Raw genomic sequence first — 20,811 nt, 5'->3', positions numbered from 1 at the left:
TAATTTGTCCCTAAGGGATGTGATGAATAGGTACCGTTACTCAGAAATTCACTAGCTCCTGATCCTAGTATTGCTACCTCCTACTGACTATATATTTCCTTTCTTGAATTAGTGATTTGCGGGAAAATAGTAGTTAGAAGAAGCGCAAAAGTCTTGTCAGAGTACCTGGATATGATACAGTCATCTCTTGGATGTCTGACCGCATCCTTCCGAGAGGCTGGCCTTGCTGGAATTAAAGTGAGACATGTAGGCACAATTTACACTGTCTTTAAGGTCAGTCAGAACTTCTAGTGGCAAACATGTCAACTTTTATTTAGGCAAGTATTTTCTCCATTTCTCTAAGGTGTGGCAGCTTAAAGTGAGTCTCTTGATTTTTGTTCCTTATCATAGAATTGTTAATGTTGGAAAATACCTTTGAGATTGTTGAGTCCAACTGTTACCCCAGCACTGCCATGGTTGCCACTAAACCGTGTTCCCAAGTGCCACATTTACAAGTTTTTTTAACATTTCCAGGGATGGTGATTCTACCACTTCCATGAGCAGCCTTGTCCCAATACTTCATAACCCTCTAAGTGAAGAAATTTTTCCTAACATCCAATCGGAACCTCCCTTGGTGCAACCCAAGGCCATTTTCTTTCAACCTGTCACTACTTACCGGGCATAAGAGAAAAGCCCAAGTAGAACATATCCATAGCCTTTCTCTCATCCTCTAAGTGGGTCACTCTGTCATAGAAGGAGGTCAGGTTAGTCAGGCAGCACCTGCCTTTCATAAACCCATGCTGGCTGGACCTGATTCCCTGGTTGTCCTGCATGTGCCATGTGATGGCAGTCAAAATGGTCTGCTCTGTGACCTTCCCCTGGCACAGAGGTCAGGCTGACAGGCCTGTAGTTTCCCAGATCCTCTCTCTGCCCCTTTTTGTTTGTTTTACAGTTGCTAACCTCCAGTCAACTGGGACCTTTATGGTTAAGCAGGACTGCTGGTAATTGATAGAGAGTGGCTCAGTGAGCTCTTCCAACACTTGCCTTGGGCCCCATGGACTTGTAGATGTCTTAAGTGGCATGACAGCCGCTAAGCATTTTCTTGTGGATCACAGGGGCTTCATTCTGCTCCCTGTTTCTGTCTTCCAGTTCAAGGGGCTGAGTACCCTGAGTACAGCTGGTCTTGCTCTTAAAGACTGAGGCAAAGAAGGCATGAAGTAGCTCAGCCTTTTCCTCATTGTTGTGGTTTAAGTCCAGCTGGAAATTAAGCCCCATGCAGCTGCTTCCCTCTCCCCACCCCCTCTGGTGATAGAGAGAGGCAAAAGGCAGAGATTATGGGTTGAGATAACAATTTACTGGTAATAGAGCAATGAGATAAGAAAATGAACAGTAACAGCAACAATACTAATAACAGTGTATAAAAGAGGGTGATTACTTGCCAAATGCTCACTGCATCAGAGGTGACCTACTGCTCCCCCCATATTTTTTTCTCCCCAATCCTGAGACAATAAAAAAAAAATGATGGACAATCCTCCAGTCAGAACCAGCACCACTCTGCTGCACTGCTTGCCACCCCCTCCTCTGGAAAAGGACAAGAATGTCTGTGGACCCTCTGTACACCCTCTTTTACCTCCACCTGAAACCATGCCCCCTTCTTGGAAGTGGAGAATTCCTTACTTCCACCTCCAGCGATTATGTAGGTGGTTTAGAATAACAACAGTTTTTTATTGTCTTGTATTGTTGTGGCCAGTTTGCATTCTAGGTGTGCTCTGGCCCTTCTAATACTCTCTCTGCCAATATTCATGACACCCTTGAAGCCCTCCTGTTGCCTGTGTTTTCTTCCAAAGGTGATAGACTCTCATTTTCCCTGAGCTTGAGACAAAGCTCTCTATTCAACCAGTCTGGTCATCCCTGCGTGCTCATCTTGAAGCACATGGGGATGGCCTGCTCTTGTATCTTTTAAAATTTCCTTTTTTAAGCACATCTAGCCTTTGTGGACTCCTTTGCCTTGCAGAACTGCATCCTAAGGGACTTTCTCAACCAGCATCCTAAACGGGCCAAAGTCTGCCCTCCGGGAGTCCAAGGCAGCAGTTCTGCTGACCCCCCTCATTGTTTCTTCAAGAAACAGAAACTATCATTTTGTGATCACTATGCTCAAGACAACCTCCAGTCATCACATCACCCCCTAGTCCTTTGTTCACAAGCAGCAGGTCCAGCTGTGTACCTGCCCTGCTTGGCTCACTCACCAGCTGTATCAGGAAGTTATATTCCACACACTCCAGGAACTTCCTAGTAGTCTTCCTCTCTGCTGTGCTGTATTTCCAGCAGAAATCTGGTAAATTGAAGTCCCCCTCAAGAACAAGGGCTAGTGATCATGAGACTAACCCCAGCTACTTGTAGAATAATTCATCTGCCTCTTCATCGTGGTTGGTTGGTCTATAACAGACTCTCACCAGGATATCTGCCCCGTCGCACTTCCTTCTGTTTCTTGCTCAGAAACACTCAACCCCTCCATCACTGTGATTCAGTTTCAGACAGTCAAGACAGTACCTAACATACAAAGCTACCTCACTGCCTCTTCTTCCTCACCTATCCCTTCTGAAGGGTTTATAGCCATCCATTTCAGCACTCCAGTTGTGTGAGTCATCCCACCATGGCTCTGTGATGGCAACTATGTCATAGTTTTCCTGCTGTATGATGGCTTCCATTTACTCCTGTTTGCTGACCATGCTGTGTGCATTGGTGTAGGTGCACCTGAGCTGAGCTATTCAATCCTGCTGCCTTTTTGGGGGGAGCAGCTCTGATTCCTGTGTGACCATTCTAGGTGCTTCCATGGTTTTTAACATATCAATAACCCTTGTATCCTTGCTGCCACATGGATCTCCATGTCCTACCTTTACTGAGGTGGCAGAGTGAAGGAATTCGCTAGCACACCATCCCTCAAACAATGGATACGTTTTCTTCCTCCACTTTACTCCTGTTGCTTTTGGCCAGTCTGTGTGGATCACAATGGGATCTGATGATCACAAATGTTATCACCACCAAAACTTAGGGAAAAATCTTCATCTCAAATTATTGCATGTCATCTTTCCATGTCTCCCCCTCCTTTTTTTTTGAAAGAACGTGTGTGTTTGCTTATGCTGGCAGAAATGCTCTGGCTTATCTTACCTGGTTATGAATGTGTTGCCAGGATGTGGACTTCTTACTAGCAGTAATCTTGAGAGTTTGGGAAGCCTGTACAGGGAAAATACTTAACCAAACTGTAGAAACTAAGAAACCTTGTGAAATATGGCTTGGGTATCTGATGGCATATTTGGGAATGAAGGTATTGGCATGTGATCCTGTCATGTCATCACTGGTCTAGTGTCATTTTGTGTGGAGGCTGAAATGATAGCTGGTGTCTTAAACTGTATGTGTGTTTACCACAACTCCTTGTCAGTTATACTGACCTGGATATTTCTGGTTGCTTTGGTCTCCCTCAAAACTGCTTATTGCTGATTTTTGGGGTGTAATCTTTTAAAGGTAAAAAAGCTCTTCCTTCTTATCAATAAGTTGGAAAGATCCTATAAACTTCTATATTTAGAACAGGTTCCTAATCTTAGCTTCTGTTGTCTTAAACAATCAGTGTAATATTTGCCTCCATTGCCTGTATGACTTCATTCTGTCTGAAGGCTTTTGTTTCTGAGCTTTCTGCCTTGATTTGGGTTCAGGTGATAAGCATCTAGCTTTGAAAATGTTAGTATGCTTCAAGTATAACTTCTTAGTTCTGCACATATGGGGTTCCCCTCACTCTGACCACATAGTCAGAGAGAAGACAAAGATGAAAACCTTCAGGCACTTAGTGTAGCAATTATAGAAAATAAAACTTCACCATGTATATGGATATTGTATTCCACGTTTATATCCTTGAGAGAATGGTCAGGGAAGCATGAAAATATTTCCCTCTTCTTACTGTCTTCCTCCTTTACAGCATTTAAACTTTATTATGCTGTTCAGACAATGTATTTAATTTTTAAGATGCCAAGTGGTTAACTAATTTAAAAATACTCTGAAGGGTATGTTTGATACTTCTTTCTTAAAATTAGGTATTAACATGGAATTATTTGACTTTGGTACTGAACCCATACATCTGTTCACCTTATTGGGATATTTTACAAGGACAGTAGCAGGTGCAGGCAGTTGCCCACTTCAGCAGTGCTTTGACATACTTGATCTGTTTCTCCTTCCCACAGGAAAAGCTTTGCCAGCAGAAGTACAATGTCTCCTGCATAATGATCATGCCCCAATACCAAAGGCAAGGATTTGGAAGGTTTCTCATTGATTTCAGTAAGTGAAATGTTTTATTTACACTTGTGATCCAAGGAGCTGATGACTGTTATATGAAAATGTAACATATGAAACTTTATTTAACTCACTTTGTTGTTTTTATCAATAGATAATGGGATTTCTGTTTATATTTACATAGAATAGAAAAGCTCCCTGAAGTGAAAAACTTAGTGCTGCTCTGTTATTGTACTCGAGGAAATTGAGAATGGATCTCTCGGCAGTAATATTAGCTCACAAAGCTATTACCCTGAATGAATTGTCTAAATTACTTTCCATTTTGCTTTGCTCATTAGTATAAGAGGAGGCAATTATTTGTGATTATAGCTAAGAAGGTGTTAGTCCAAGGCATTGTCTCCATTCTAATATTTCTAGCTTGTATCTTCTTTTAGCTAAAAAAAAAAAAGCTTTAATTGAAGAATTGCCCCATGGAAGAAATGTATTTTGGTTTTTGTGTTCATCACTTTCTTAGTGAGAATTGTTACCAGAAAGAGTGTAGGTGTTCATGGCTTTACATGTACTTGCTTTTTCATTTTGCTGAGCTGTCTGACCTGTTAGAAAGCTTCAGGCACACTTGTTTAAATATAGATTTGTTATTCCCCAAATCTTTAAGGTGCAATGGAACTCCAAACAAAATCATCTAAGGAAACTTCTCAGTTGAGTGTCCTCATTACTACTGAATCCAGCTTTCTACTGTAATTTAGAGGGAGAATGATAAGGAGTTAGTGTATATTGTATGTGGTTGCTTTTCACTATTATGTTTTATAAAGCACTGTAGAATTACATGACAGTAGAGACGGTTCAGATAATAGGATTCCTGCCCTGAAGGTGTATGCAAGAACATTAAAATGCAAATAATAATAATACATTGCAGTATAACAGCAGGACAAAGACAATAATTTGTAACTGTAGAGTTTTCAAGTTCTGTGTCTTGCAGTGTTTTACCCAGCATGACTGTGCTAGAGTGTATAAAGATACTTAGTATGTCCCATCATTGTATGGCTTTATAAACAGCCTTCACTATACCCTTGTGAGTTAGGTAAAAATGGTTCTGGACCACTTAATCCACCACTGAAATGTAGCTGTCACTGGAGTGGAACACAGCAGCTGTTCCATTGTGTGCCTTCTGCAACCTCTTAGCAAGGCTGTGAGATGTACCCCATATTTCTGGATCTGTGGAGAGAACTTTAAGCTTATTTAGGTAAAAATTGGTTGTGTTTTAGGATTAGAATCCTTTTTTTGCAAAAGGAGATGAGGAACTCTTAAGTGGGCACTGGTAAGTGCTTCCAGGCTTTTCCTTTGTTTGTTACTCTGTGGTGTGTGTCTCTCTCTCAAAAAAAAAGCACTCTCAACAAATGTTATTCTGGTTGAGTTTGCAATAGTTATAAATACAAAACTGATGGCAGAGCCATGAAACCCGAGGATTCCACAGAAGGTCTGGCTATGAGTATGCTGTGTCTCTCTGGATATGTGCTCTCTTACTGTGTCTTGTGTTGCTTAATCTGGGAAAATTGATAGGGTGTTCTGGCCTTCTTGTCTTTCTGGAAAAATCTGGAAGCACATGGGGTTGTTTGAATCACTAGGTTTTATGTGATAACTTGCTTGGAGCTTACCTGCTGCTCTTCTTAGGCCTTCCCTCTTTGCAGACGTGTTCAGATCACAGGCATGGGCTGCAGCTGTATAAACTAGGCATAAACCAGAGACCACCTTTAGCTTCTGCTGTGGCTAACAGACTGCCCACTTCATGAGCACACAGGGAGTCCTTCAGTACTTTTCCACAGTGCTTTCCCTTTGTTTTCTGGACAGAGTTCCCTTAACCAACTGGGAATCAGACTGTTTCATTTGCCAACAGGGTGAAGAACCAAGAGATGACTGACAAAGTCTGGCTCTGTACTGTGAGTAAGGTGCAAACTACTTGAAAAGTAGTGAGGGAACTGCTTGTGGCTGTTTCACCCTTGATGTAGAAAGAAAGGGAAAATGTTCAAGGCTAGTTTTTTTATGTTGTATTTGTGTCTTTTTTCAAGAGAGAGGCTGAATGCCATGAAATGGGGCGTAGCTTCATCTGAATTAGTGACCCCAGAATCTGTCTTTGTACAGGAAAACCCTTCAAAATTAATTATTTAGTCTTTTTCTTGGAATTTTGTGTGTTTCTGCCTTCTGTATTGTGACTAACTGCCATCTTCTTTGTGCTTTACTCCTTCTGTTCACTTGTGGTCTCCAGAGTATAAATTGTTCTAGCTGGTCTGAGAAGGTACAATATAAACACCCCCCCCACCCCCCCAGTTATTATTCTAAACTTGAACAGACCAAGTTTATCATAGTTTAAAGCATTCTTTGCCAGTGACATTATCTAGGCTGTCATGTTCTCATAAAGTCATAGCAAGATAAATTTTATGCTCTGAATGTTAAGTCTTCATTTGTTATGTGGATAATGCTTGTAAACTGCCCTATTTTGAAATCTGTGAAGCAGTCACTGGTACTTGTCTTTTTTTATAACAGTAACCAGAACAGTTTTTAGACTATAATAATAAAAACGTAACTGAGCAAGTAATTTTCAGAAAATGATAGTTACAAACCACAAAAGGGAAGGTTTTAAGAACTGTGTGCAAGCAGTTGACTGCTCACATTATTTTGTATATATCTAGACACTTGATAGGCTGGAAGGAACACAGCCTTTAAGCCACTACATGACTTCTGCTTTGTCAGCAGTCTGCTGAAAATTTAGTTTGTGGTAAAAATTTGCTTCTTTTTTTGGTAATGCTGCTCAAATGCTGAAATGTATTTGTTTGTTCAGATTATGATGCATTCTTTTGTCCTGAACTAATTTAATCTTCACAGATGAGTTTTATATGGTCATGCTATAACTACGCAGCGAAAATAAATTCTTTAATTTTGCTAAAGGAAAAATAGGTGTTTGTCTTCTGACCAGTGATTTTTGTTTTTTTCAACTTAACATTTTCCTAACTACATTTAAATTTACCTGTATTTCATATTCAAACTGGTAATAGCAGTATTTCTTACTCTGTAGACACCAGTATAAAGGTCTATTGGTCTGTCTCTTTAGGAATCTATAATCTCACCTATGGCAAAGAAGATGTTTTAAAAGAGGAAATTAACTCTTGTGAGAAGCCGGCGTGCTGTAAAATGCCTGAGTTTGCTAGTCTGATTGTCTTCAGCAATAATTTCATTTCTAGTTTTCTGTATGTCATTCATCATTTAAATAGAAATGAGGTTGTTAAAACCAAAAATACATGTTCTGAATCTGTGTTTTTAAAGCCTGGTAAGACCTTTTTTTTTTTTTTACTTGTAGGGAAGTTGGAGATTTTGACTGTGATAGAACTTTGTTGGGCTGTTTAGAAATTGAAAAAAGTTTAGATACAAATATTTTATTGAATGGTTAAACTGTTGATTTGTAAAATTGAAGACTGAGTCATTTTGCTTAGTTCACTCTATGACAATCAGTTTAACCTATTTTATTTTCTTGAAGCATGTCATACTGAAGACAAAATGGTTTCCATGAAGTCTGCACTTTGTTTACACTAAGTATGCTTTATTAAATACTATTTTATAATGGTTGATTTTTCACATAGGGATAGGGAACCTGATTTTTACTTGGAGTGTAGCTAACATAAAAAGCATTTCCTGAAAATGAATAAGAGTTTTAATTTGCTTGTTATATTTATACCTTCCTGCCTTTTACAGGACTGAAAGTTCCTGCCAAACTTTTTGGGTTTGGGCTGTTTGTTTTGTTTCATTTCCTTGTTGTTCTTGTATTCTGTGGGGTTTACTGAATTGTGATTACAGGGTTTTACCTGAGGGAGAGTAATTGAATTCTGCATCCATCTTTTGTATTTGCTGTAAATAAAGTTTTTGGGCATGTAGAGTCCAGCTGAAGTTGATCCAGAAATAAAACAGAGAGCAGGCTTTGTGTAAGAGCCCATTCTGGGTTTGTTTCATTTTGAGTCCTTTTGCAGTGATACACAGCTATCATTTCTGTCTCAAAGATTACATGTACTTGCCTTTGGGTGAGCCTTTGTATGTCCTCTGTCAGTTCAGCCTGTATTGCTGCTGTGGTTTGGACAGTACAAACACTGAAGCTGTGGTGTTGTAGCTTCTCTCTGTGCAGACACTTTTCTTTTATAAACTTTAGCAGCTTCTCTATACAAGACATTTTTCTTTGCTTTCCTGATTTGAGCTCTTGCAAAGCCTGGAATCTTCATATGCTTTCTATTTGTGTTCATTAGACTGCAGTGCCAGAACATATTAGTATTTCTTTATTTGGCATATCTAACACAGAGTTCAGTATTACTAGAATGAAGTACAGCAGTATTTAATATTTGCTTTCTGTAAGTTTAAAGTCGTCTTTTGATTCATACTTTTTTACAAAGCTCATCTTGTCACAGTCCCATATTTCTGTGTACTGGATTGCAAATTCCATGCTGGAGGCCTAGCCAGCAGTTGGAAGAAAAGAAATGCATGTGACTGTTAGGATAAACCTTTCCAACTGTGCTGGCTAGGATGTTGACAGTTCATTTGCATTACAGTAACAACTGGGCTTAATGCTGAGGAGCAAAGTCCTTGATAGCCTTTTGTTATTTATCTTGAGGATGTTTCTGGTCCAACTGATTGTAGCAGTTTCTTCCTCCCCTTCAGAATTCCTTGTTTTTATTTGGTTATCTGTTCATTGTGAAATTATTATTCTTGCTCAAGAGATGAAACATATCTTAAGGATGCTGGGATTCTGTTTGGGCTAAATACATTCTTTGTTTTGTGGGTTTTTGAGTTTTTTTGGTTCATTTGTCTGAATGTATGGGAAAGTCAGTGCTGACTTTTTAAACTTTCCTATCACTTACTGCATGCAGTTTGAAAAGGCTGGATTTTTTTTTCCCCATAGCTTGACTTAACCCCTGATTCTCCTTTAGGATGTGTAGCTCAGATTTTTTGTGAGAAAACCATAACAGAGAAAGGCAATTCAAGTCTGGTAGTGGAAGAAACAAATAGAATTTATATTACCTGAGGACTTTTATTCTGATGTAGGAAAATCGGCTCTGTTAAATGTCCTCATTTCCCCAGATCTGGTGTCTGTTTCTTAGTCAAGTGGTGGGTTTTGTTTCTTGTTCCATCCAAACAGGTGAGTAAATCTTCAAGTCCTGATTTGCAGAAGCAGCAGAGTAACAGCAGTAACAGCACTTGTGCAACAGCTAAGGTATAGCACCAGGGAAGGCAAGTTTCCAAAGGATGAGAGGAACAAAAAAAATTTGCTGTATGAGTAAGGGAAAGCTGTTAATGAAAAATTATTTCTTTCCTTCTAAATGCTTTTCCATGAGCAAGTATCAGAGCCATTGATAAAGGAGGTCGGTACCATTACTGATATTTTTAAATTGGTAACCGAGAAAGAGAGATCCACTCTTTTGCTCAGTTAGTGGCAACATTCATTAGCCTACATTGCTTCTCAATAGTGTTTGCTTGCTGTTTACAGCTTTGAAGAACTTGACTGAAGATCTGGAACTAAAGCCTGTTTCTTTCCTCTCAGTTCTAATCCTGTTGTCTTGACTTCGAATACCTACAATCACTTGTTCACATGTAACCAGTTAGGGGCTTTTGAGCACAAAAGCTGAATCAGTGAAATATGCTGGGCTGAAAGTGTGTGGGGAGTAAGTACAGATGTCCTCAAAAGTGTTTGTTATACATGATCCTGTCTGCACTTTCCTTGAGGAGTGAGGGGTGGTGATGGGGCACTGAATAGGCAAAAAGAGGATGCATAGCTTTGTAAAGTGCATTCTTGAATTCCTTCCAGTTTGCTTCTTGTTACAGAAGATCTGCATCTCTCTATGGAAATGTGGAAGATGTTCACTGCTTAGTGCCCAGTCATGCAGAAGTGGTAAGCACTGTGTATTGAGTCCAGACAACTGCTTTAGGCAGAGAAGTTTTCCGTCTCACAAGTGTCTACAGGTAGCATAACCCTGTACTGATGAGAATGGGGACAGTGCGTTTATTTCTTTCAGCCAGCAGTTTTGAGATACTTTTGAAACAAGCCAAAAAAACTGCACTGCATGAAATCTAGTTTAGTCTTTAGGCACGGTTTAAGGAGACCAAAAAGGATGAGATTTTCTTCTAGTGTTCAGGGCAATTTTGTTCTTCCATCAATTTGTTAAAGAGCTGTTCTAGCCTGCAAAATCAATGATTCTGTCAAAGGAAAGAGTTTTGGTTTCTGGTTAGCTTGAAGATGAGCATGCAGCTCAAAAATAAAAGTCTTATTTTTTGATATGTTCAGTTCAAACAGCATTTACTCTTCTAGGATCAGCTAGTTATTTCCAACTTCCTTGTGGCTCCTGTACTTGAAAAGCTCTGTCTTCTGGTACAGACAAAAGGTTATTTTTGATTGAAAGTAACAGTTCCTCTTAGACAATTTTGGGCTTAGTTTTCTCACTCTTGTGCATGACTATGTCTTGGTTTTTTGCAGTATCTTCAGAAGGAGTCATGGTTGAGTATTCCATGGCTAGTTGAAGTTTGAACAGTGATCTCTTCTTCTAGTTTCATCTTCCAATGTGGCTTTGTGGTGCTTTAATGCATCAAGAAGGTTTGAAAATGTTGCTGTGCCAAACGATCTATTTTATAACTCACTTATCTGTGGTTCTCACTGTAGTGTTTCCAGGCTTTCTGCTTTAACAGCAAATTAGGCTACTCCTTTGTGGAAACCTGAAAAGCAGTGATTTTTTTTGTGAAGTACAGTGTTTGTGCAGCCATCCAAAAAAATCTAAGTGAGCAAAACTTAAAACTAGTAATGGACTAACATGTAGCCTCTCATTTAGGGCAAGATATTGCTGGTAAGATACTAGCATTTGGGAAAACGTCAACCTGTTTGGAAGATTAATGACTTTTAAAATACAAAAACTGTGTTGGAAATAAGCGGTGGAATAGAGTAAAAGTGCTGCCTCAGCTTTTACAGGACCTCTGAAAAAGTAGTATATCAGTAAAGGAAGAGCCTCAGAGAAGGTGACAGACTTTCTTGATTGAAGTGCATTCATTTTTTGGTAGGAAGCTGGAATGAGGAAAATGAGCAAAAGCTATTACAGTACGGAAATGGTGTTATTTCTTCCTTAAAGCATACTTGAAAATGGAAACAATGGCAAACTAATAACAGAAAAGTGCTGTGAGGGCAAAAGAGAGCAGAAGTAATGAAAATGTGTTTTTCTTCTTCATTATGGTGAATTCACGCAGTTTATTAGCTTTGTGTAGCCTTACTTGGTGGTAAGTACCTGTGTAGACTTCTCCTAAAGTATCATGTTAAAGAGGAGGTAACTGATTAAAAACTATTCAGATGGAAACAAGACATAGATCTTGAACTGAGAAAACTTGTGTTCTTTTAATAATTCATGAATTGACTTCTGGAAAACAAAACAAATTCAGAAAAATGTAAAGGTGGATGATGTAATGAAACAAATGTATTAGGAGAGATCAGAGGAAGTGTGCTCACATGTGGCCTGTAAGTTCTGGTTCTCTTATGGAAGTACTGGGAACCCACTGTCTGATACCTGCCTGCAGTTTAGAGCCAGGCCTAAGGTGCAGGAGGCTTTAAGTGGTTGGATCTACTTGTGTGGTATGTGTTCATATAACATTGCTAGTCTTAATCTCTTTATGAGAAATAATTTGTTGGCCAAAATGTAATATTTTGGAAAACCTACTTTAAGAAAATCATAAGGATTTTTTAAAATCAAAAATGAAGTAGAAATAGCATTTGAAAAAATTAGGGTGTCTGCAGAATCATGAGCACATTTTGTAAGTGCCTCTTTACATGGTGGTTCTCTGAAATCTGGTGTTAAGATGTTTTACAGTTTGCTCTAAAAAATACTGAAATATACCAGAAATATAATCTAGGAATGGACACACTTTTTAAGAGAGCTGTTTACAGTCATGCATTGCTGTAGTCTGTGAACAGAATTGAGGTGGGGATGAAGTGGGACCATGGGGTTATTTTTTAAGATAAAATTTATTTCAACTAAGAGCATTTCAGCATTCTCACATTCCAATCCTGAAAGTACTGCTTTGTTACTGCTGGGGGTGTGGCAAACAGCGGAGAGTGAAAATGCGAGACCAAGGGTGAAGAGGAGCAGTTTGGTTTTTTTAATAGGCTTTATTGGAAAGGTGTATTCTCAAACTACACTTACGAAAAGTTAAGGATCTGTGTAAAACAGGTCTGTTTCATTTATTAAATGTGGTGGCCCATGTTGAATCGTTCTGTGTTGTGGGGTGTTTTACTCTTGACTGACTGACTTGTGTACCCCAGTACAGAACACTGTGTCAGTCTTCTCATTGTTTTGTGGTGGTGTTTACAGATGCACTGTGTCCAAATGAAAGGTCAAATTACCTGCTTTATCTTTTTTTTTTCTTTTTTTTCCCTTTAGGAATGAATTTAAAGTGTCTGTGGTAGCTGTGAATTTGTGAGGGAGCCTGACTGCTGCTGCTTATTTTCTGTTCTTTTCGTGATGATTGATTATGTTGCTGACCCCAAGGCTTGAGTTTGGCCTCTCCTAAATAACTAATAAGGAGCATTCTGTCAAGCTGAGATTTAGATGAGGGGGGAATGAAGATGGATTTTGAATTAAGCTTAGTTGATTTAAGATTATTCCAAGAAAATCAGCCTCTTGGGATTTCTTGGCATCACTTTTATATAGCTTAAAGACACTGTACATTTATCAGAATTGCAAAAGAAAGCAGACATGTCACTTCGGATACAGAAGCTAAGGCTATTTTAGCTATTATTTAACTATTTTAATAAGAGCATCTATATTCCAGATATCATTGAAAACAGTGAAAAGGCAAGGCTAAACATGGTAAGAATGACAGCAAGTATTTGTTGGACAAAGCTGTATTTATGGGGCGTTAGTGAACGTGGAAAGCCATCTGTTGAAGACTGGTAGCTGAAAACAGATTTTAATTAAGTAATGCATTTTTAATGACTAAAATTTTTACAGAGGATAAGGTAAGGGCGGAAACCAGAAATTGTCTGAGTTGGCAGGGCTCAGGTTAGGAAAGCCAAAGCCATGATAAAGTTAAATCTGGCTGGGGTCATTAAGTGCAACAAGAAAATCTATAGGTACATTTGTGATAAGAGGAAGAACAGGGAAAATGTGAGCCCTGTCTGGAAGGAAATGGGGGACCTGGTTACACGGGATATGAAGAAGGCTGAGGTGTACTCCATGACTTTTTTGCTTTGGTCTTCAGCAGTGAGAGCTCCAACCACAAGGCAGGAGAAGGCAAAGACCTGTAACCCTGTTGTTAAGGCACAGAGAGAACCTTGAGGCCTTCTTAATTGATATCTTATTTCCAGTGCCAGTATTTTATCAGTCAGTTCTACCTTCTTTTAAAGAATTTTATTTTTGCCTTGTTTACTGCTGCTTTGAGTCACAGTAGATATTTAGCAGATTGCTGTGTCTTGGACTCAGCTTTTTGAAGTGTGCTGTAATAGATACATTTGTATTTGATGCTTGGTAGGTAATACACACTTTCTTATGCAATTTCTGTGTATGTTGACTGACTAGGTATTACCATCAAATTTAATAATAACCTTCATCATCTGTTGTATTTTCTTTTTTCTTCTAAATCTTACTTGGTTAATTCCCTGTTATACAGCATGTTTTAGCAGAGCAAATGAACAGCAATGACATTTTGCTGCTCCCTTCAGACAAATGCAGCTTGTGTCTTTTGTTGTATCTTACAAAGTATGTGTGTCATGACCACTGACCTGAGCAAACACAGTACTTGCAGTGATTTCTTAGATGTGTCTTTTGGCTTCTCAGTATTTAACTCCCTGTTTCACTTTTGTTCACGTTGTTTAGTACTACTAGGCTATCGTTTGTAGGTATGAATAAAATAATGATAGGAAAAGCTCTTGGGCTCTGGAACTTTATCTACTCTAAAACTGTTAAAACCATCCCTGATACAGTTTTGGTCTAGGGCATCTGTCACTTTCCAAGTGTGATAACAATCTTCCTGAGCCATGAGTCTGGGAGAATTATGTTAACAGCCAGGTTAACACTCCAGCTGAGTGTCAGAGCTTAATGCTATGGACGCCATCTGTCTGTGCTGGTTGGCCTCAGTGCCATGTAAAGATTCTCAGCATATTCAGTGTGCTTGTTATATTAGGCATGGACTCCTAGGTCCACCTTCCTGTCTTGTCAGTTGGTTGCTGTAGAGGTACATAGATCCTGTAAGAAGGCGAGCAGGTAGTATTGTCTAATGAGCACATGAGATATATTTTCAACCCAGTATTCATGTGCTGTCAGCATTAAACATGGGAAGGTAAAGGCAGTTCCTAAAGGGAATTCATTCAATAGTTACAGTTGTATAAACAATTTACTGCTCAGTGTCATTTATTGAATAGTTTTTAAAATGTAAATTTAAATAACTTAAATTATTGCTCATAAAATCAAGAACAATATAGTGTTGTTAATGATCTTCTAGACTACTTAACCTACTGACAAATTTATTCATCCAATTGGTATTCAAGATCGGTGCCCTTTGCACATAGAAGTCTTGCTTTTAAGGGTACTTCAGTTCTCTTTCTCTTGCTTATGCTTTCACTCTGCTTATAAGTAGTCCACTTCATACACAGAACCTCCACTCAAGGGGTTTGCTGGCAACTGGCACAGGTAAAATAAGTGTTAGCAAATTAATTCACTCAAAGGGTGCCTTTTGTAGGTCTAACTGTAATGCAGTCATCTTTACCTTTCCTTTCCTTCATGAAGGGCATTTGTTTAGCCCTAACCTCTTCTGTGAAGCTTTCTGTAGAGGAACTAAAGGTTTTGGGCCTCCTGTGTTGGGTTTACTTGAGGATGTGGAGAGGAATGAGAGCTGGCATTATTTCTTGTAACAATAATGAGAGAATCTTTGGCTTACTCTGTTCATCATGAAGAAAGCTTTTCTTTACTCTGACAAAGAAAAGAGAATGTAGCAGGTTGTTCACTGATCTGAGCATCTCAAGTTACAGCTAGTCCTTTTTTTTTTTTTTTTAATAGTGTTTGTGTGGATCTTGGGATTGGGATCCTTTGAAGCTATTTCAAAAGTGCTTTCAAAGAGGGTACCAACACCTATTTAAGGTCCTCTATCTTTGACCTTCTTCCCATTGACATAGATAAGAACAGTTCAGAGGCACCCAGAATAGTTATGGAAAAAAATGGTAACATGAATTACAGTTTTAGGAATTTTAAGTCTTAATAAGCTCACTTTCACCTTATGTATTTCTGCCTTCCACTCATGGTCATACCTCTGAACTTGCAGTGTTGAGCTGACCTTATCTGTATTGAGCTGTCCTGTCTGAAAACTCAGCTGGTTTGATATTTCTGACTACCCTTTTGAACCTGTGTCTTCACAACTTGTTCATATAATATCAAAACAAAGGATGTGGTGTTTTGTACGAAACAAAACAAATATCTCTTAGGATAGCTTGAAATGGAAAAAAAGGTTTGAAGTAATCTTCACTTTAGATGCTGGTGTATTATTAAAACAGTTGCTAGTACTTGCTGTTCTTTCAGATCTTTGGCTTGATACAGAACGTTGCATGAAAACTCACGAGTTCTTCCCTTCCATATTAAAGAATTTATTTTACTTTGTTTTGTTTCAAACAAAACAAACTTTAATGGAAAAGTGCTTGATTCCATCTGCCTGAGTCTGGTAATTAATTTGTGAGGAATGGCCTTTAAGGAGATGGAGAACTCAGAACATAACGAGGGTAACAGCTCACTGGTTGTTTCTTTTGTTCTGGATAGAGTCTCATGAATGTGTTTTCTTCTGACACAAAGATTAACAAAATATAAATAGGAGTTGAATAGTGCTAATTATGTAACGGTTCTATTCTGAGCAGAAGCTATTGCACAGGACCTTCCACAAAGCTCTGATTTGGGAGTCGGGGTCTCTGAGAAGTAGATTTTTAAGCTGTTTCCAGCTCCCAGCAGTAGTTGAATTTTGCTGTGACTCTTCTGTCTGCTCATGGTTTTCATCTGTTTTGGCATCGATCAAGTGTGTATCTGGAAGTCTTTCACAAGTACCTTGATGATGTTTTCTGTAGAAGAGTTACTTCAGTGGTGCTATGTGTGGAATTGTATGTAAATGTTGGTATGTGTGATTGTGATGTGTGTACTTACATATCAACCTGAGATTGACAGGTTTCAGTTACACAGTGCATAGCAAAAAGCTGTTATCCTTATAAATCAGACTGAAGTCCAGAATGTTAGTGTTACTTAGTTATATGGTGTTACTTTCTCATTTTGCAGATTAGTGTAGATGTAGTTCTTAAAAGACTTCTGCTGTGAAGTCTACATTAGTCTAAAATTGTGGAAATATCAGTAGACTAAAATCTCTCTCTCTGATCTGAACAAACCTGCTTCTATTTGACTCCATTTGCATGACCTTAGTACACTGTTCCTACCCCTTTGTTGCCCTCCAGCAGCTCTTGCAAGTGGTGATGGTTTTGGTCTGACTTCACTGGCAGATAGACTAGATCAGTGGACTTGATTGCTGACTGCTTAACAACATGATGATATTAATAACCAATGTGAGCCAAATTCTTAATTGCAGGTATTGTTGCTCTAATCTGTTTAGAGGACATATCTGTGCTAGATATAATACTATCTGATAGAAAAACAGTGTTCAAAATGGGCTGAAATGCATCTAGAATATTAAAATAAAAGCACAGACATCTTGAACACTTCCCAGCCTTTGTCTGGATACAAATTTGTAGAAGTGCTCTCCAAGATGAATCCTTCCTAATAGGAGTATATGCTGACTTCTTGGTGAAGTTTCTTATAATTGTCTATCTTAACACTTCATAGAGAGATCCATACTTGGTTTAAGTGTTCTTTCACTTTTTTGTAAGAATAGAAAAAGATGCAAATGTAATGACCCTTGCTGTAAACTCAGTACGCTGTAAAATACAATAGAATATTGGTATTAGTTTCTTCTAGTGAGCAATATTTAGACTAAATAGCAGAAAATGGAACAAGATACTGCAATTAAAGCATGTGATAGTGGTTAAGGAGAAATACAACAGATTTGTTTCCTAATTAATTTTGAGCTTTCTGGAGTGTAGCATAGAAGGAGGGAGCATATTGATGGATCCTGAGTTCAGAAAGTGATTGAACTTTGTAACAAACAGGTGGATAGCACCAATGACAGGCACATGCAAAAACCTCACAATTAATGGAACAGTTGGCCCAGACTCAGTTGTCCTGAGGGTCAGAGAGCTGTTAGGAGTTGACACAAGTAAACTGTGTCACAGGCATCAGTTTCAATGACCACACTGGCACATCAGAAATTAATTTAGACAGCTCTTCTAGGGGAATAAATAGCCATCCTGGTCTTGGGCTTATTGGAGAATGGGATTTTTAAGAGATAATGTGATTGGAGTGGGCAGGGGAAGGGGGCCCTCTTGTGTTGCATTTGAGATCCCATTATTCCAATTTCTCATGTCCTGTAGAGAAAAAGGAGGAATTAGAAGACTGTACTTTGTTCTTGAGCTATAACCTCATGGGGATTACAGACATGCAGGGGGTAGCTCATAAGACTGGACTGCTGCAATAGATGTATCCCAGTCTCTTCAGGGACAGGGAGGGAAGCCAAGGAGGAGGTTGTGCTCTACACAGAGGAATTACTTGGAAGCATGGTTCTCTGCTGTGGAAGGGGTCATAGGCCTGTCAAGCCTGTATGTTGCAGAATCAGAGGACAGGGCAGCAGCCATTAATACTGTAGTGGGCATTTGTTATGCACAGCCTGATCAAGAAAAGGGAAGAGGATGAACCTTCCAAGCAGCTAGGTGATATCTGCTAGTAAAAGGGCTTTTTTCCCAAGGACTATTTGCAACTGCTCTGCAAGGACAGCAGGATACCTGGGACAGTATTTAGACACAGATTTTGGAAGGACCTGCTAGGGCAAATGCTTTGCATTTGGCAGCCCAGGCTGTAGTGGCTGGGAGATAGTAGGGTTTCAGATCCTGAGAGAAATTAGGAGGGCAACTATCAGACTAAGGTCCAGAATTTTATCTTGTTTAAAGAACTGCTAAGTGGTGTCCTCCAAGAGGTTTGTTGTGAAGAGCAAAGGATCACAGGACATGTTGATCTCTGGAGATAGTTTCTTAGACTGCAAAAATGACTTATTCTAATGTTCATGACAATAGCAGGCATGATAGTAAGCCTGCTAGGCTGCAGGGAGAGTTCCTGACTTTCGCAAAACCAAAATCTACAAAAGGCACTCGTATTGCTTCCCATGTGCAGCAATGTTAAGCCAAAGCTTGGTTGGAGTTGAAACTGAGAGAGGTGGAGAGTAACAAAATGTTACTCTTAGAAGTATGTGGACAGCCAAAGGAAAAGTAAGCCGAATATGGCCCTGCTGGTGAATGGAATAAGCATATTGTGACAACAAAGGGGTGTGGTGTGGATCTCAGAAGGGATCTGAGGTACTCTGTACTTTCTTTGCCTTGACTTTTCTTGATAGGACCTTCTCAGGTGGCACAGAATTTAAGCAGCAGATGAGATGCCATCTTCGCTAGAGGAAGATTAAATTACAGAGTACTTAAGTAAAATGGTGACATTCACCCTAGGGAACTGGCTGACATGACTCCAACACCTCTCTGTCTTTGAGAAGTCAAGGCAGTTGGGAACATCCTCAATAACTGAAGGATGACAGATGTTACATGAATCTTCAAGAAACTCAAGGAAGATGAATGAGTACAATAAATGGTTTTGTAACATCATGATATTACAAAGATTATAGAGCTTATGACTTACTCTAAATCACATCACTTGGGTCTGTATATGTTCTGTCTACAGGTATTTCCATATGTGCTATCTTCTGAAACTTGGTTGTTAGCATTACATTACCTCATGGTAGGAGAACTTTGGAAGTAAACTTCAGGAGGTTTGGAAGTAAAGTGCTGGCAGCAGGCTGTCGTTTAAGCACTGTCTTGCATAGGTGCATTTTGAACTGGACTTGATAATGTGCTACTTAACACTGGCAGCTTTCCTCAAGCCTATTTATAGGATCAGTGGTATTTTCCTATTGTTAGTATAGCTGAACAGGTCCAGAAAGATGAAATGGAGTTTGGTTATGCATTGACCACAATTCTGTGTAGCTGTTCAAAGCAATTTGATTGCGGTGGCCTTAGTGCATGGCTGGAGAGCAAGCTTGTCCTTTAGAATGGCACATTGTGTCTCTGCTGTCTATATTGTCCTTGATTCAGTTCAGCCATTTACAGCTCGCTGCTGAGTACCAGCACATACCAATGACATGTCTCGTAGGCAGAGGGAAGCTGCTGACACTTCACCTCTTTATGACTTGCTGTATGTTGTAGCAGCTCAGTAGCTGTTTCATGACTGACAACCTGACACTTGTTCTAAGCTATGTCATTCCTGTTTGTGAGTTGAAACCTGATTTTTAAACGGCCTTTCTATGCAGGCTAGGCTTGAGCAAGTTTGGAACCATTTAAGTTTGCTGTTTTGTTTTGCTGTGAGGCAAATTACAGTGGCAAAAGAGATTCCATGTTGGAAGCCACATTAACAGATTTGAATTTGCTTCTTCATATGGTCTGTTCCTCCCGCTGATTCTCAGTCATTACATATTACAAGCATACAGTCTGATTTTCCGGGTTTAAAAATGGTTGGAAGATTACTCAGTTATGATAACACAATCTTTATTTTGTGGGTATTTTAATACATAAGCAGTAAATTAAGGGTTTTGCAATGATACTTCTCTTAAATTTTGATCCTTCGTACTTTAACAGGTGGAGACTCAATTTCTTTCATGTAAATGAAGTAAAGATTCCCAATACAGAAAAATAGAAATTTTTCTCTTTAAAGGTGCTATGATGATGCTCATGTAATTTTACTAGGACACATGGAAGATGATAGCAAAAAGGAAATCTTTATTATGTTCAGCAGGGTTACATCAAGATGGCTTCTTCTTGTGCTTTTTAGGCTGAGTCCTCTCTTGTTCAAAGGCTAGTAGTAGGTTAATAGCCACTGACAGGGTTACTCCTGAAAGACTCAGGAGTTATTCTGGTCCAGGGACCTTTGCTGTATTGCATTTTCTTTATGGTTCTTATCTCTGTAAGAGTTGCTCCTATTGCAGAGCTACGTGTGTTACGTTTATTAATACTTCTGTGAATGTGAAGGTATGAAACAAGATGTAAATATTTCTCTGTAATGAGTTTTTGCAGTGAAGCAAAGCTCTCATTTTCTTGCATTAAACTACTATTGGTGTGGTTCTGTTTTTGAAAGAAAGACTATTTGTTTGCAGCTTTTCTTTAAGGTAAAAGCTAATTTTATCTGTAGGTATTTTAACAAAAGTGGAGATAAAAGTTTGAATTATGAAATTTGAGTGGAAAGTTATGTTCTTTAGAACAACTATGCTAATCCAAGATAAGGGCTGGAATACTCTGGTAGGACACAGTTTAAAGATATTTGTCTTTCTGCTGTTTCTTTTGTAAAGGGGGCTCTGTCTCAATTACAAGAATATAAC

The 20,811-nt window shown here is 39.0% G+C and overlaps 1 protein-coding gene across 16 annotated transcripts in view; it reads left to right on the top strand.

Moving 5' to 3' along the window:
- KAT6B (lysine acetyltransferase 6B) overlaps window positions 1-20,811 on the top strand; it is a 111,377-nt gene that overhangs the window by 74,363 nt on the left and 16,203 nt on the right. For all 16 annotated transcript variants that reach the window (XM_069019327.1, XM_069019326.1, XM_069019322.1 and 13 more), the window contains one exon: window positions 4,212-4,305. In XM_069019327.1, coding sequence (XP_068875428.1) covers window positions 4,212-4,305 — 94 coding nt within the window. The remainder of the gene's footprint in view (window positions 1-4,211; window positions 4,306-20,811) is intronic.

The sequence above is a fragment of the Aphelocoma coerulescens genome, chromosome 6, assembly GCF_041296385.1.
Source record: "Aphelocoma coerulescens isolate FSJ_1873_10779 chromosome 6, UR_Acoe_1.0, whole genome shotgun sequence".
Lineage (NCBI taxonomy): Eukaryota > Metazoa > Chordata > Aves > Passeriformes > Corvidae > Aphelocoma > Aphelocoma coerulescens.
Note: the sequence above shows the minus strand (reverse complement) of the source record. Positions and strands in the feature narration are given on the sequence as shown.